Raw genomic sequence first — 15,983 nt, 5'->3', positions numbered from 1 at the left:
GAAAGGCAAGATGATATATGAGACTGATATTTTGATTTAAGTTGGGTCAGCCTCTTCTTTAGAGAGGAAATAAATGGAGAATAAAAAATAGTGCAGTATTTACTAGAAGCAGTGCTTCTAGTAAATAGGTAAACCCTATTCCTTTCTTTAGTAACTAGAGGCCTCGTGCAAGAAATTCGTGCATGGGGCAGGGGGTCCCTCAGCCCGGCCTGCTGTACCCTCTCCAATCTGGGACCCCTCAGGGGATGTCCGACGGCCGGGTTAGGCCCGATCCCAGAATCCGGCCTAAACCAGCAGACAGACATCTCTCTCGTAATCCAGGACCGCTGGCTCCTAACTGCTTGCCTGCCTGCTTAATTGCCCCTAACCCCTCTGCCTGCCTGCCTGATCACCCCTAACTGCCTCTGCCTGCCTGCCAGCCTGATTGCCCCTAACTGGACCTCTGGTGGCCTGATCGCCCCTACCTTGCCCCCCTACCAGCCTGATCACCCTTACCTTGCCCCCCCTGCCAGACTGATCACCCCTACCTTGCTCCCCTGCCGGCCTGATCACCCCTACTTTGCCCCCCTGCTGGTCTGATTGCCCCTAACCGCCTCTGCCTTGGCCCCCAGCCAAAGCCACAGTCTGGCCTCCCTCTGCCGGAGGCAACATAGCCAATCAGAGGAAGGTGCTGCCCCCAACACACCACTGCTGCTGCCACTGGTGGCCACAATGACTGCCTGAGCCTCGGGCCAGCCCTGGGCAGAGGCAGCCACCATCAGTGGCTTGCCTGAGCCTTAGGCAGCTGCTGAGGCTTTGTCTTGCAGGACAGCCTGATGGTTGTCCGAAAGACATCTGCCCTAATTAGCATATTACCCTTTTATTAGTATAGATGCTTTTGCCGCCTTACTAAAACAGATGATATAGGTATAGATGATGTTTATTGATCTCACATATGTAACTCATTTGGGCTCAACCATGCTTTTGGATTAATTTTTTTTTTATATAACATACATTTGTTATATGCAAAAGAAGTCAGCTTACTATGATCTGATTGAAAAACAACCACTTTTTTCCCTTTGGTTTATGATTTAGCTACTGAAACCTGTACAGCAATTGCATATAATTTGTCAGAGTAGTAAAGAAATTGTCAAGCCATTTTCACATTCCAATCATCTGTTCATTTGTTTTTCAGAAGAACAAATACAAAATGCTTTTGATTTAACTTGATATATATTTTTTTAAGTCCCAAATCTCTTGAACTGTTTGTCTTCTGGGCTAAGAAGCATTTGCTTGTTAAATATTCAATCCCGCCCCAGTGCCAGGGACATCAATGGAGTTTGCCTGATTAACTGTAGCACAGCATATGCAGGCTGAGGAGAGAATGATTTCCCCAAGGAGCCAGCACTTCCTCTGTTGAACTACTTTCTTAAAAGGACATGCAGATGGGCATTTGGATAAGTTCTGGATGCACAAAACCGATTGCTCTTGCTGAGCTACAATTTCAAAAAGATAATTTTAATGACTCTTGAGGGCCGTCTACTTGGAGCAGATGGGACCCAGGCTCTTTGTATCAAAACTTTAATGTTGAGTGAGTCAGGATGGAACCCTGTTTTAGCCTTTGTAAAAGTGAATGATTGTATTTATTTATATTTCAATTGATGTTTTAATTCAGTCCACCATGAATAATGTCCCATATAATGTTCTTGAAAGTTCTGTAAAAAATACATCTGCAATATTCCAAACACACTTTGATAGCAGCTTTGAATGTGTAATTGAGATCGAGTCTGCAGGGGTTTTCACTTTTGTCCAATATTTTTGACTAAATGCGTGAACTGACAGCACCTTTTAATTGGACTAGCAGAGAATAGAGATGATATAGGTATATATTTCCAATGTCAATAAAAGAACACAGTTATTTGCATAAATATGGCTAAGGATATTAGTTATAACAGAACAAAAAAAATAATATCTTCTTTGATAATAGCAAGATTAACCATTCAAATGTATCTTAAATGTCCTTACTAAAAATCATCCCCAAGAAGTATTTCTACTTCAACCTCTTGATTTTATAGGAACTATACAAGTAATACAGTTTTCTCTGGGTAGCAAAGATAATTGATAGTGGTGTCTTATAATGCATTTTACTTGCTTATAAACAAACTAGAGGCCCGGCGTGCACTGGGTGGGGGGGTGTCCCTCAGCCCAGCCTGCACCCTCTCCAATCTGGGACCCCTCGAGGGATGTCCGACTGCCCCTAAATGGGCAGTCGGACATCCCTCTCACAATCCAGGACTGCTGGCTCCCAACTGCTCGCCTGCCTGCCTTCCTGATTGCACCTAACTGCTTCTGCCTGCCAGCCTGATCACCCCCTAACCACTCCCCTGACAGCCTGATTGATGCCTAACTGCTCCCCTGCCAGCCTGTTTGCCCCTAACTGCCCTCCCCTGCAGGCCTGGGTCCCCCCTAACTGCCCTCCCCTGCTGGCCTGATCACCCACAACTGCCCTCCCTTGCAGGCCTGGTCCCTCCCAATAGCTCTCCCTTGCTGGCCATCTTGTGGTGGCCATCTTGTGTCCACATGGGGGCAGGATCTTTGACCACATGGGGGCAACCATCTTGTGTGTTGGAGTGATGGTCAATCTGTATATTACTCTTTTATTAGATAGGATAGAGGCCTGGTGCATGGGTGGGGGCCAGCTGGTTTGCCCTGAAGGGTGTCCCGGATCAGGGTGGGGGTTCCCTTGGGGCGTGGGATGGCTTGGGCGAGGGGCCTGTGGTGGTTTGCAGGCCGGCCACACCCCCTGATGACCCAAGCGGAGGCCCTGGGATCTGGGGTTTAATTATCTTCTACAATTGAAATTTTGTAGCCTGGAGCAGAGCCAAGCCTTCTGCTTGCTCCATGGCAGCAGCCATTTCTGTTGGGATTTATGTATCTTCTATCATTGAAACTTTGTAGCCTTAAGTGGAGGCCTGGGCCGGCCAGGGTGTGCAGAAAGCTTGGCTTCCTCCATCGCCAGGGGCAACCCTAGCCTCCTGCTCTTTCCAGCTCTGTGGCTGCCGCCATTTCTGTTTGCATTTATGTATCTTCTATCATTGAAACTTTGTAGCCTTGAGTGGAGGCCTAGGCCGGCAAGGGCGGGCGGAAAGCTTGGCTTCCTCCATTGCCGGGGAAACCCAAGCCTCCCTCCTGCTCTCTGTGGCCGTAGCCATCTTGGTTGGGTTTATTTGCATATTCGCTCCTGATTGGCTGGTGGACGTGGCTGGTGGGCGTAGTGGAGTGATGGTTAATTTGCATATTACTCTTTTATTAGATAGGATAAAAGGTAAATGTGGCTTTCTAACAAGCAACTAACCTGCAGCATGTTTGATATTAAAAGGGGTTGAGCAAATTATTTTTGTAAACATCTTTACCTGTAGCCAATGATGCTTCACACACAAATCATAGCAGAAACTATAGGGACTGTATGGGATGGGCAAACATCATCATGTGAATATTTGGGAAAAATGATGAGACTTCCTCAATTGTTCAAGACAAAAACATCTTTTTCTCTAAGCTAGATTTCATGCTCTTTTAACTAGTAACACTTTAAAGACTTTATCTGCAAATTCCTATCCACGCTAAATATTTATCTGCGATGTTTATCTTTTCGCAGGAGCTGTAGAATGTTGTTTTCAATGAACAAGAGTTTTATAACCTTCTTTACCTGCCTATAACAATGAAGAGCCAGGTCGCAGGAACCAAGGGGCCTGTGACTTTTCCAGAGGAGAAAAAAAGCTTCAATGAATAATAAAGATGTAGATGTGAAGAGCTTAAAAGAACTACTCACACAGCATAATATTCAATTTGCATGGTAGGTTTAGATAGTATGTATGCTGTAATTTATAATATACAGAAATAAAAATGTCAGGCAATATATTCATAATAGGGTCCTTCCATATTTTTCCCAATACATGAATTGACTGTTAGAAGTCTTTAAAGGCTATGCAGAAATACAGATAAATGAAACAGTGTGCCGCGCCAGCACAGCCAGGTTCGATGAGCCTGAGAGGGGGCGGTGAAGGATTAAGAACAGACAGACAAAAGAAGAAAGTTGGGTCTGGGCCCTAACCGGTTTGGCTCAATGGATAGAGCGTCAGCCTGCAGACTGAAGGGTCCCAGGTTCGATTCCAGTCAAGGGCATGTACCTTGGTTGCAGGCACATCCCCAGTAGGGGGTGTGCAAGAGACAGCTGATTGATGTTTCTCTCTCATCGATGTTTCTAACTCTCTATCCCTCTCCCTTCCTCTCTGTAAAAAATCAATAAAATATATTTAAAAAAACAACAACAAAGAAAGTTGGGTCTGGGTGGAACGCTGCCCTCTCTTATGGAGAGCTAGCGACAGCGACACAGACTACTACCCGAGTCTTTATTTTATAGCCAGTTTCCAGGCTCTTGACAACATTCTCGTGGGTTTCGAACCTACTCCATTACATGCACCTGATCAAGCTTTGTTTACTTGCTGCACCTCCCGCAGCCTATATCACTCAGCCACGTGGGACCACAGGTTTGGACCATAGGTTCAAGCTTACAAGTACAGCCTTTGGCTATAATTGTGCTGGGACTTGCACGTGGCTTTGCCAGGAGAGGATCGTGCCCTCTCAATAGTCTCAGGATTGAACCTGTCCAAACGCTATAGCCACTCTCCACAAAACAGCTTAACTACCAAGTGCTAAAAAAAATATCTTTAAAGCAACAATACCAGTAAAGCTGAGAAGAAGCACTAAAAAAGTTTCCTCAAAAAACTAAAAATGGAATTTCTGTGACATAGCAATCTCACTTCTGGGAATATATCCTAAGAAGCCAGAAACACCAATCAGAAAGAATGCATGCACCCCTATGTTCATAGCAGCATTATTTACAAACCTAAGATCTGGAAACAGCCTAAGGTGCCCATCAGTACATGAGTAAATAAAAAAAACTGTGGTACATTTACAAAATGGAATTCTATGCAGCTATAAAAAAGAAGGATTTCTTACCATTTGCGATATCATGGAGGGACCTGGAGATTATTATGCTAAGTGAAATAAGCCAGACAGAGAAAGACAAATATCACATGATATCACTTATTTGTGGAATATAATGAACAAAATAAACCGATGAACAAAATAGGTCCATGGAGGCATGGAACAGATTGACACACCTCAGAGGGAAAGGGGTGGGAGAGAAGAGACAATATTAACCAAAGAACATATGTGCACATATGCATAGTTCATGGACACAGACTATAGTGTGGTGAAAACCTGGGGAGGGGGAGGGACTGGGTGAAGGGGGGAAAAGGGAGAGAAAATGGAGGGCATCTGTAATACTGTCAACAGTGAAAAGAAAATGGTCCTTTTAATTTGATGTTTGTAGCTTTGTCCTTTAGGCCTCCAAAAATCAGATTGAGAAAAGATCTGAAAGCTTCCTAGCTAATCTGAACACTATAAGTAGTCAGGACACATAATTCCAATATGGGTAATTTTTGGCTCAAATGTTCCAATTTGGACTGTTATATAAGACAAATTACTTGTCCTTGCAAATATCTGCTTCAGTATGTGATACACAGCCAGAGTTTGGGAAATGACAGCATTTCTAAGTCAAAAATTAAATTAGGGGAGCAATAAAATACTACTACAAAGCTAACTATTTCAAGTTGCAAACCAGATGTATATACTTAGAAGCCATATTGAGAATAATGGTAAGATACAAAACAGAGACAATAGCAGGAACATGCTTCTTTCTTTTGGAAGCTGCAATAGTGTGCAAGGCACTCTGTTTTGCTAGCTATCCTGAGATAATTCATTTTACATGGCAGTCTTGATTTTACAGCTCTCCACAAACTATATTTCCATACTTTGCTTTCCAGTAAGATGTACAACTTCAAAATTAATTGAGTATCAGGGATATCTGTATATATGACTGTGTAAAGAATAAGAGCACATACAAAAAATTCATACTTTTGAGGCTCTCACAGTAATGAAGATCTGAGATGTGAATTAATTATTTTAGAAACTTAAATTACAAAAACAATGTATCACTTAAAGCTTATTTTAATTAGCCTTTACTATCAAATGTGCTTTTCCTCTGTCATAATAACATGATGTAATTTTGCCTAATTTATATGCTACCGAATCCATCTACTTTCTCTTTAAAAATACTCAATTGTCTAACAGCAAATAAAGTCTTTTAACTACAAGTTATAAACAAGTTATACTAAGTGATATAATTATTACTTATTCATCTATTATTATAACATAACATGCTTTTCTTAAGTATAATTATGTTACTCTAAGGATACAACATTCTAAAATAATGCAACTAATAGTAAGGGAGCCTAAAGCAACTAAACTGATTTTTCTTCAAAGACTATCCTACCTAATAATAGACAAACATGTAAATTGACTGTACCTCCGTGCCCTCAGCCAATCAGAGTGAGTATGCAAATTAACCCAACAAAGATGGAGGTTAATTTGCATACATAGGCACCCAGCAGCCTGGGTCCCGGGAACTTTCTCAGCACTCAGGTCACTCCGAGGGCCCCCGGTGGGTCCTGAGCAACCTGGGAAGGGCCTGAGCCAGGGGGCTCCTGGGCAGGGGTGGAGCCGGGTGATCGGAGGGAGCTGGGGGTTCCCTGCCCAGGCCCCAAGCCCCGGCCAGAGGCTTGGGACTTGGGCAGGTGTGGAGCGGGACGATTGGTGGGAGATGGGAGTCCCCTGCCCAGGCCCGGAGGCTTTAGGCCTTGGCAGGGGCGGAGCCAGAGATTTGAGGCGATTGGTGTGAACTACAGAGGAAATACCTTTTCTGACCGCTCATTGGCTAAGCTCCCTGTTTGCCACTGATAATATTCTTAGTAACTTGGGTATAAGAATCAAAAAAGGTGATCTAGGGTTTTTCCACCACATTCCTGGAGAAAAAAAGGAAGGTCAGCTGCTGGAGGGCTAAGAAATGTCATATCCTGCCCTAGCCAGTTTGGCGCAGTGGATAATGCCTAGGCTTGCCGACCGCAGGGTCCGGTTCGATTCTGATCAAGGGCATGTACCTAGGTTGCAGGCTCCTCCCTGGCTGGGGCCCAGGTCAGGGCTCATGCAGGAGGCAACCAATCAAAGTGTTCCTCTCACTTTGATGTTTCTCTCGGTCTTTCCCTTTCTCTTCCACATTCTCTAAAAATCAATGGAAATATATCCTCAGGTGAGGATAAAAAAAAATAAAGTAAAGAAAGAAATGTCATATCCTATGAAAGACACATCTTGAAAATGCCTAAAGAAAGTTGTCATTTTTTCATGGTGAAGGGACTGGAGTCCATGTGGATGAAAACACCTTGGTGGCTGCGGTGACTGGCAGTGGCTGCAGCAGCGGGGTGATGGGGCTGGTGACTTCCCCTGATCAGCCCTGTCACCTCAGTAGGACATCCCCTGAGGGCTCCCAGTATGTGAGAGGGGGCAGGCTGGGCTGGGGGACCTCCCTCCCCCTGCCAGTGCACGAATTTCATGCACCGGGCCCCTAGTATGTAAATAAACATTTTAAATTTGGAATACAATTTCTCGTTGACTTATATAATTAATAAATGGGAGAAGTAATCTTACAGAAAAAGAATTTACAAAAAGAAAAAAAGCCTCAAGTGAACCAATCTGATAAAGAAGGGATCATTACAAATTCTAGAACTTGTTTAAACATCGCCTGGCATTTTTGTTGTTCATATTTTTTGTATTTTAGTTTTTACTTTGTTATTGCCTCTAACAGCAAACTTCAAAGCTTGCATAATATGGCGAGGCTTCTGCCTCTCTTTCTGGCTGTCCTATTTAACAGGCTCCAACTAAAAGTAGGCCAGGGCAGGTGTTAGCAATGACATGGCCCCACCACAGACTCGAGCCATCTGCTCCTGGTCAGGGCACAGGGGTACCACATAGCTATGGCAGCCAGAGCTTAGGTAATGCACGATCAATTTCTCTTCAATTTTATGTAGTTGGTAATAAGTACATGTGTGCATAATAAATGTTGAAGGATGCCAGGAGTACAGTAGCTTATAGCAAAAGAAAGTCACAAAGTAGTAACATTAAAATATTCAGAACTAATATTTATTTTTCCATGAAGTTCTATTGCTTCTTCCCAAGGCTTATCCTTATGTGGTGTTATTTAAAGGGCAGTTTCCCCATAAAAATATCTCAAAGTTTGCCAGAGAGCTAATCTTTCCTACCTGCTATCATAGTTACTCTTTTGGGTTAGGTAAGAAAGATGGTGCTGTGGATATAGGAAGAAAATGGGTCTATCCGATAATTAATGAAATGGTATGAATTAATTTATCAGATTAGCCAATTAATACTGTAGAAGAATTGACTGCTGCAATGGGGGCAATACTAGATGCTGAAGACAAATGTCCATTTTACAGTTTTATAGTTTAAGGTTATTCACGGTGAAAGGAACAAAGATGTCCATAGCAACATTTAAAGTGCTGGCATCAAATGTACTATTTTATGCATAAAAGAGTTTGTAGTAGGTTAATGTTTGATATGACTGATAGTTTCATCACACTCAGAAGCAAGGGTATTATTAAAAAATGATCTCCCCATGCACTTTGCTACAGAAACTCATTAAAAGTTGCAAAAAACCATAATTACTGACTGAACAATCTCACCATATTCTCAACTGGCTCTGAAGGTAGGAGCTATGGATTTAATCTACATCCCACTGTCCAAAGGGGGATTCTTGATCAGTTATAATTATTAAAACAAAGTTTTATAAGCACACACAAGTTTTCTAATTATTTCTATAATTTCTGCATAGAAATGATTTGTATGATTTTACTAAACCATAATTTGACTGTAATCTGCTTTTTAAATACTATTTTTTTCTAGAATATATTGTCTATTATTTAAGAATAAAACTAAAGAAATTTCACAAATAAATTCACTTTATATGGGGAAGAAGGAGTTATAATGTTTACTTATTAATGTTTCAGAACTATATTCAGTTTGTTTTTTAATACATTTTTAAAAATACTTTATGAATTTACTAATTTATAAGATATATTTATATTCTAAATAATTGCAAACAAAAACCTCCTGTAAGGCAAGTCCCAGAACTAATTCATGATTCATTATCTAAACTTTAATTGGCACAACTTTTGAAATTCTAGGACCATATGGAAAATAATGAGTCCTCATAGGTCTAAGGTGATAGGATGGCAGGGGAGCAAGGAAGCCAGAAAACCATCAATTCAGAATGCCTAGCAACTGCAACACAATTTCCCCAGAGATCCAGAACAAATGTGTTCTCAATGTTTTACTGGTTTTGCTCTCATAAAACTAACCCGCATATTACTTCTCATTCTGTGTGAGACAACGATTAAAATGAAAAGACAAAAACAAACCAAAAACTGGTTTCTATAATTAAAAATGAAATTGGCTGACTGTTAATAAAAAAGGCAGCAATTTAGAGTTACCATAACAACCTGAGGCAACTGTTGACTGACATTGCAATCTGCTGCATTTTTATAAATAGCAGTTGATTTCCCCTCTTTTATTTTAACTAGTTTTAGTGCTTATTGGAGGTAATGGAACAACTGTGCTTTAACATGATTTCACTCATCAAGCAGTGTACCTCTTCGCTGCTGTCTTCACCATAAAAATCATCCTCCAATTGGGTCACACTGGTATCCTCTGTTAGATCCAGAATAAATGGGCACCCCTCTGGGGACATGTTCTGAGTCTTTCCATGAGGGGCTGATCGCGGTCTTGATGAAAAGGTAAAAACGTCCTTTGGAACAATCCAGGTCTCCTCTGCCTGCTGGTCCTGCTCACTCTCCTTGCTGGTTTCCAGCCACAGGTGTGAGGTGTGGCAGGAGTCACCACCCAGAAGAGACTGTCTGCTGGACGCCAAGTGGGGAATGTGATCATCACTGTTGGGAAATACCCATTCATCTGACATTTGGAAGAGATGACAAAAATTAGAGTAGTGTTCCATGAATGTTATTTTAGGCAAGTAGGTTAAAATTTCCTGTTATTGAAACAGATTTATTAAATAACACAAAAGCCAAGGATGGCAATTTATCCACCATCGTGTAATCTGCCAAACATTTAACCCATAGATCAGTGCCTACAGCTCTGGGCAACTCACATACACTTCACCATCTGAGTTGAAACACTGGCCAAGACATTTATAAGTTTGAAATAATTATCACCTGTCTTGAAGCAAGTTCTTTATAGCACAGCTTCATTAATTTGACATTCCAGAAGGGGGAAACCTTCCAAAATTAAAGGGGCTGACTTACTAATGTCTTCTTGTAACTGAAGGACAGGGTGCTTAACAAGCCTCTTTAAACAAGTGTGTGGGCATTGTCTGGATTATAAATAATGGAGAAGAGGAAACCATGAAAAAGATAACAGCCTTTTCTCTCCATTCTACCGAATGAAACAGGAAACTTCACAGACTAAGCTGAGTAGACTTTTCAAGTGATAGTAAATCCACAGAAATATTTGCTAATGTGACTGGTAGATTCTGCTGGTGAAAAAGACCTTTATATTTAATTTTAGGAGAGAATGTTTTGATATGAATTTTTTTTTGCACAGCATTATTTGTTTTCTTTAAAAATACTATATTCTACCACTGAGATACATTTTTTTAATCAAAACTTTGAAAAATTATAATCTTTTCTCAACACTGAAATAGATTTTATAATTATGATCCAGGCAAGCTGGAAATGACAAATCTGTATAATGACATAATTAAAAGCATGCCTTTGTTTAGAATGACAGCAGAAGAGTTGAGCATTTTCTCTAACTTAGTTTATTTTTCATGAAACTTACTTTTTGCTGCATTATGTCAATGGTGACAATCTTACTAAAATCTGTGTTCTGCAGAACCACAATGTGGACATGTTTATTTTACCCCTGATTCTTGAGTCCTATTATATTTACTATCACAATAAAAATATTGTAGAGATAGCTAAGATTTGCTAACTTGAAACTTTAAAGCTTTTACTACAAAAGCACAAGCAACAAACAAAAAGACCTTTAAAAATAACATTGATGACACAAATAAAATAGTATTTATCACAATTGTATTCATCGGTTTCTTAATCTAAGACTATCATTGTATAATAACAGAACTTGCCTATAAAAAGGGTGATAAATGCACATTTCTTAGAGAAACTCTATTAGGGACAAGGCTTTCACATTTTCAGGGACAAAGTCTAGGAAAATGGCCAAAGGCAGGCTGTATGTACTTCACCTGAGCACCTCCATGGGGATGTGAAGGCCCCGAGTCAGTGTAGCTGTGGGCAGGTGGAATGAATAGATTCACTGGGCTGTCCTCTTTTGGACAGCAAACCCCTATGCATGGTGCTAAGCACATAGCAGGTGCTTTGTAAACAAAGTTGGTGCTTTAATAAAGGTTGAGAAAAATTAAAAAAAAAACACAATGTGTTGCATTATGTTCATGGATATGTAAAAAATAATGGAGGAAAAGATACAGGAATCTTCATTATGCAATTAAACAACTTGTATGACCTATTGCCAAACATATTGCTAACTGTAAAAAAGTCAAGGTAAAAGAGTGTGTACACAAAACAAACTCTAATTATCTCACTACCACATGCTTTTTTGGAATTTGTAGTTTTACCTCAAATATTTCCATATCAATGTAATGAATAATTTGGTGTGTTTTCTTAGGAAAGTATGTAAATGACTGTGTAATCACAATATTGCAGCAAACAAGATAAATGCAAGAATGATCACCTAAACATCTAATTAGTTTTTCTACACAGTCAGATTTATGCCGAAGACACTAATTACACCTAACATTTTAATGAAGGTTTCAACATTGCATAAATAAGACTGACAAACTACAAACAATTATAATTTATTTTCCCTTCTCCCTTGTTCAACAACAATTTAAAAAAAAAAAAAGAACCCATGAAACAATTTGCCTTTGTTAAAAGTACTACACACTTGCTAGGCAAGATATGTGGATGGGCTCAATGCTCTACAACCAGCCATCTCCATCATAGAGAGGACTGAAGAAATGCATCAATTACCTTTGGGCAGGGTAACAATGTCATGTGAAAACTTCAAAGTCTTAAACTTTCATTCTGAACAGGACAACCAGTGCATTAAAACTTGAAAATAAAAATACTCTTTCATCCACTAAAGTTTGACATAAAATTGGGGTTAAAACGATAGATTTTAGCAAATGACTGCATCATGGCTTTTCAAAAATGACTGGGTTTGAAATATTTAACACATTCATATCTTATTAATTATTGACAATTATGGCATAAAAAAGATGCAAACCTGATTCATCAGGAGACTGGGGAGCTGGAGTGCTGGGGCTCAACGTCCCAGCTCCTTGCTGGGACTCAGTGATGAGGACAGCTGCTTTATCTCCATTCCTGCTATTTCCTGAAGAACTGCCTTTATTAAATAAATAGTTCCATCATATTACTTTTGTGATATTTATAAAGATTATTTTTTGAAGAATGGTATTAATTTGGCATACTTTACTATAATGATTACTGTAAAGCAAGCTAGAGGTGACATTGCAGGTTACATGCAATTTCTTTTCAGTAGAATGTATTAAGATGATCTCAGCGGCATTTTTGTAGAGGCTCATAATATAATCCCTGAATATTTGCATGGGGACATTTTAGATTTAAGTTTTACAATATGTGATAAAAGAAATTCTAAAACCCATGTAATTTTTAAAGGGTCTTATATTTTTTCCAATTGGTTCTACATAAAATGGAAAGTTTTCTTTAAATTACAATTGTTATTGAACTCCCTCCACTCTTTTAAACCAAGCCCTTTCCTTCAGGACCTTAAGAAAATGGGTAAGGCATTAATTACTGAAGAATTAACATTTCTATCTATTATTTTGTAAAAATAACATGAAACCTAGCAGGCTGAATTATGGCCTACCCAAGAACCCTACATTTTTGAGAAATTATGCTAACAGGTGTGCACATGATACATTCTGGTCTTGATTTAGGATAAACTAATGCAGGTGTAAAGAAATCTACACATACATGCTTCAAATCCATCATTTAAAAAAAGTAACTACAATAGCCACCTATATTTGTCTAATGCTTTACTGGTTGCAAAGAAATTTTAACCTACATTGTAGTATCAGATGGCAAGGAGTTCAAAGGGAGAGGCATAAAAAAAAAAAAAAAACCCAACCAAACCAAAAAATAAAACAATGTGAAAAGGGCTCAATGTAAAAAGAAGAGCCATAAATGAAACATGAAAAATTATGGGTTAAGCCCAATTTCAGTAAAGTCTATAGGCAGGAACCTCTATCAAATGTGGGCTTTTAAAAAAAAATAACTTAAACTTATTCAGCCTTTGAGAGTAGAATCAGAAAGACCTTTATTTCTGTGGTACTGTCTATTTAATCCAGCAAATCTCTGTTAAGACTCTAGAGCAATTCTTTGCAGAAAATTTGATTTCCACAATCCCTATAGAACAGACATTTAGATTTTAAATGAATTGGTTCATAATTCTTTGAAACTTACAACCTGCAGAGAGAGATTGCATTGCTCTGAATAATATACAGATATAAGATAGCATTGAATTAGTGCCATACCGCTGGGTGTCTCTGTCCTTTCTCTGTTGGTGCTTTTTAACCGTAATCTTCTCCTGTTATTATTCTTATCTGCTGATGGTTCTTGAGGGGGATGTGGATGCATAATATGCAGATTGGCTGGTACATTTTCGTATCAAAGAACAAAAAGCCAGAACAGAAAGTACTATATGGTTTGAAATAACTCAGTAAATATAATTATAGCTATAATGAGAATGTTCATGTGTCATTTTGACATTATGTAAAGCTGTATAAAAACTTATTCCTTCACAGAAAATAGGTGTTTATTCTTATTCTAACATTAGGATTGTATCAGGTTTTCAAAATTACCAATACATTTTATTCATGTGACATAACCTTATAGAGAGCTACAAGTAATCTGATTAATGTTAATTATGCAATATGCTATATTAAAAATATAAAAATGACATTGACAGCCAATATCGAAAAATTATTGCTTCATTTAAAAGAGAAAGCATAGTTGCCTGATTGTGGGTTGTGGGCTTGATCCCCAGTAGGGGGAGTTCAGGAGGCAGCTGATAGATGTTCCGCTCTCACATGGATGTTTCCTTTTCTCTCTCTCTCCCCTTTCCTCCCTCTCTAGAACTCAATAAAAATATTAAAAAATAAAAAAATAAAATAAAGCATAGTTAAGTATGATGCAATGAGAACTTAGAGGGTTGTTTCCAGAAGAACGCTAGAAGACTGATAACAAACCTAAAGAATTCTTAAGTATAATTTAATTCTGTAATAATATATTCATAGCAAGCAGCATTTAATGTTTACTGAATACTTAATTTCTTGGCACAATATGACTGAGTTTTTCTCATTAAAACCTCACAATGACCCTTTGAAGCAGCTGTTATTGACCACTACTACTATGGCCAGTAGTAATTGTATCCCCATTTTACAGATGAGGAAACTGAGGCTTACAGAGTTTAAAAAACTTGACCAAGGTCTCACAGATAGTGGTAGGTCTCACAGACAGGTGGGGCTGGGACTGAATATCTATGTTATTCATTTCCCTGCTCAGTTTAATACTCCATGGAAGATATAATTTATAATAGTGTTCATTAATTTCTAAATCAAATAAAATGAACTCAAATGTCTCCATTGCAACTCTCACAAAGTCAGACCAGTAATAGTAGAAAAACTGACAGGAAGTGGGTTCCGGTCTCAATTCCTTCCAATGATTACAGACTGCAAATCGCTGTATCTCTCTGTTAACTTTGAACTCTCAATCTATAAAATGAGATGAAGTCTTTTCTTCATCAACAGGATTGTTTTAGTATTAATAAGAGAAGATAAAGAACACTTTACAAATGGAAAAGATTAATTAAAAGATAAAATTAAGTTAAAAAAAACTTAAAATGCACATGAAATTCCTAAAATGTAGTGATAAAAGGATGTTATATTGCCGAAACTGGTTTGGCTCAGTGGATAGGGCGTCGGCCTGCGGACTGAAGGGTCCCAGGTTCGATTCCGGTCAAGGGCACGTACCTTGGTTGCGGGCACATCCCCAGTAGGAGGTGTGCAGGAGGCAGCTGATCGATGTTTCTCTCTCATCGATGTTTCTAACTCTCTATCCCTCTCTCTCTCTTCCTCTCTGTAAAAAATCAATAAAATATATTTAAAAAAAAAAAAGGATGTTATATTATTTTCTTAGCAGTCATCATAAAGTAAAAACACAGGGTACTACAGGAATTTGAAATAATGGAATAAATAGAATGATAGTTTTCAGAGGATTTATATATATATATATATATATATATATATATATACACACATATATGAATTCTAAACATATTTCAATATCTATGTGGTAATTGTCTGGACTTAAGATCTAGTCATAAATATAATTTCAATTTTAACAAGGATATTTCTCACTATTTTCAGTAGCTACTAATCTTTATGCATGATTCATTCTTACCACGAACAGGTACAGTCAGCTTTATTTGGCGAATATTTTCTTTATCTCCTTGCTCCTCAGACTCAGAAATCAGCAAAGTTGACATTTCTGCACTGTTAACACACCTCTCTACTGTGGACGGCTGGCATGATCGGTTATTTTTGGACCCAATGGATCTTATTGTCTATAAGAAAAAGAAATTAACTTGCACATTTTAAAATATAGGGACGGCATTTATTTCTAGAACCTATGTGGAAGAAATAATATTTAGAGAAATAAAGAGTGAGGAAAAAACTAGAGGAAACAAGAAGGTTAAAAGTTGTTGGAGAGGGAAGTTATGAAAGAAAATTAGAAACAAGGAGAGAAATAATGAGAAAAAAAGACAAGTCTACTAGACATATAAATTAAAATGTGCTTATTTGCTACACTCCATCTTTAGGAGGTAGGAGTTGAGGTGAAATCACTGTGATTGTCAGAAATTCAGAGGAAATTAAAAAT

At 38.8% G+C, this 15,983-nt stretch overlaps 1 protein-coding gene across 2 annotated transcripts in view; it reads right to left on the bottom strand.

Moving 5' to 3' along the window:
• The window catches only part of CFAP20DC (CFAP20 domain containing), a 247,873-nt gene that overhangs the window by 81,632 nt on the left and 150,258 nt on the right, over window positions 1–15,983 (bottom strand). Inside the window, exons 9-12 of one of the 2 annotated variants that reach the window (XM_080673477.1) lie at window positions 15,507–15,669; window positions 13,580–13,696; window positions 12,289–12,408; window positions 9,599–9,918 (exon numbers count right to left, since the gene is read on the bottom strand). In XM_080673477.1, coding sequence (XP_080529603.1) covers window positions 9,599–9,918; window positions 12,289–12,408; window positions 13,580–13,696; window positions 15,507–15,669 — 720 coding nt within the window. The remainder of the gene's footprint in view (window positions 1–9,598; window positions 9,919–12,288; window positions 12,409–13,579; window positions 13,697–15,506; window positions 15,670–15,983) is intronic. The other variant, XM_080673476.1, reaches the window with a different exon arrangement.

Source organism: Plecotus auritus (assembly GCF_963455305.1).
Source record: "Plecotus auritus genome assembly, chromosome: 6".
NCBI classification, from domain to species: Eukaryota; Metazoa; Chordata; class Mammalia; order Chiroptera; family Vespertilionidae; genus Plecotus; species Plecotus auritus.
The sequence above is the reverse complement of the archived record's forward strand: the minus strand, read 5'-3'. Positions and strand labels throughout refer to the sequence as shown.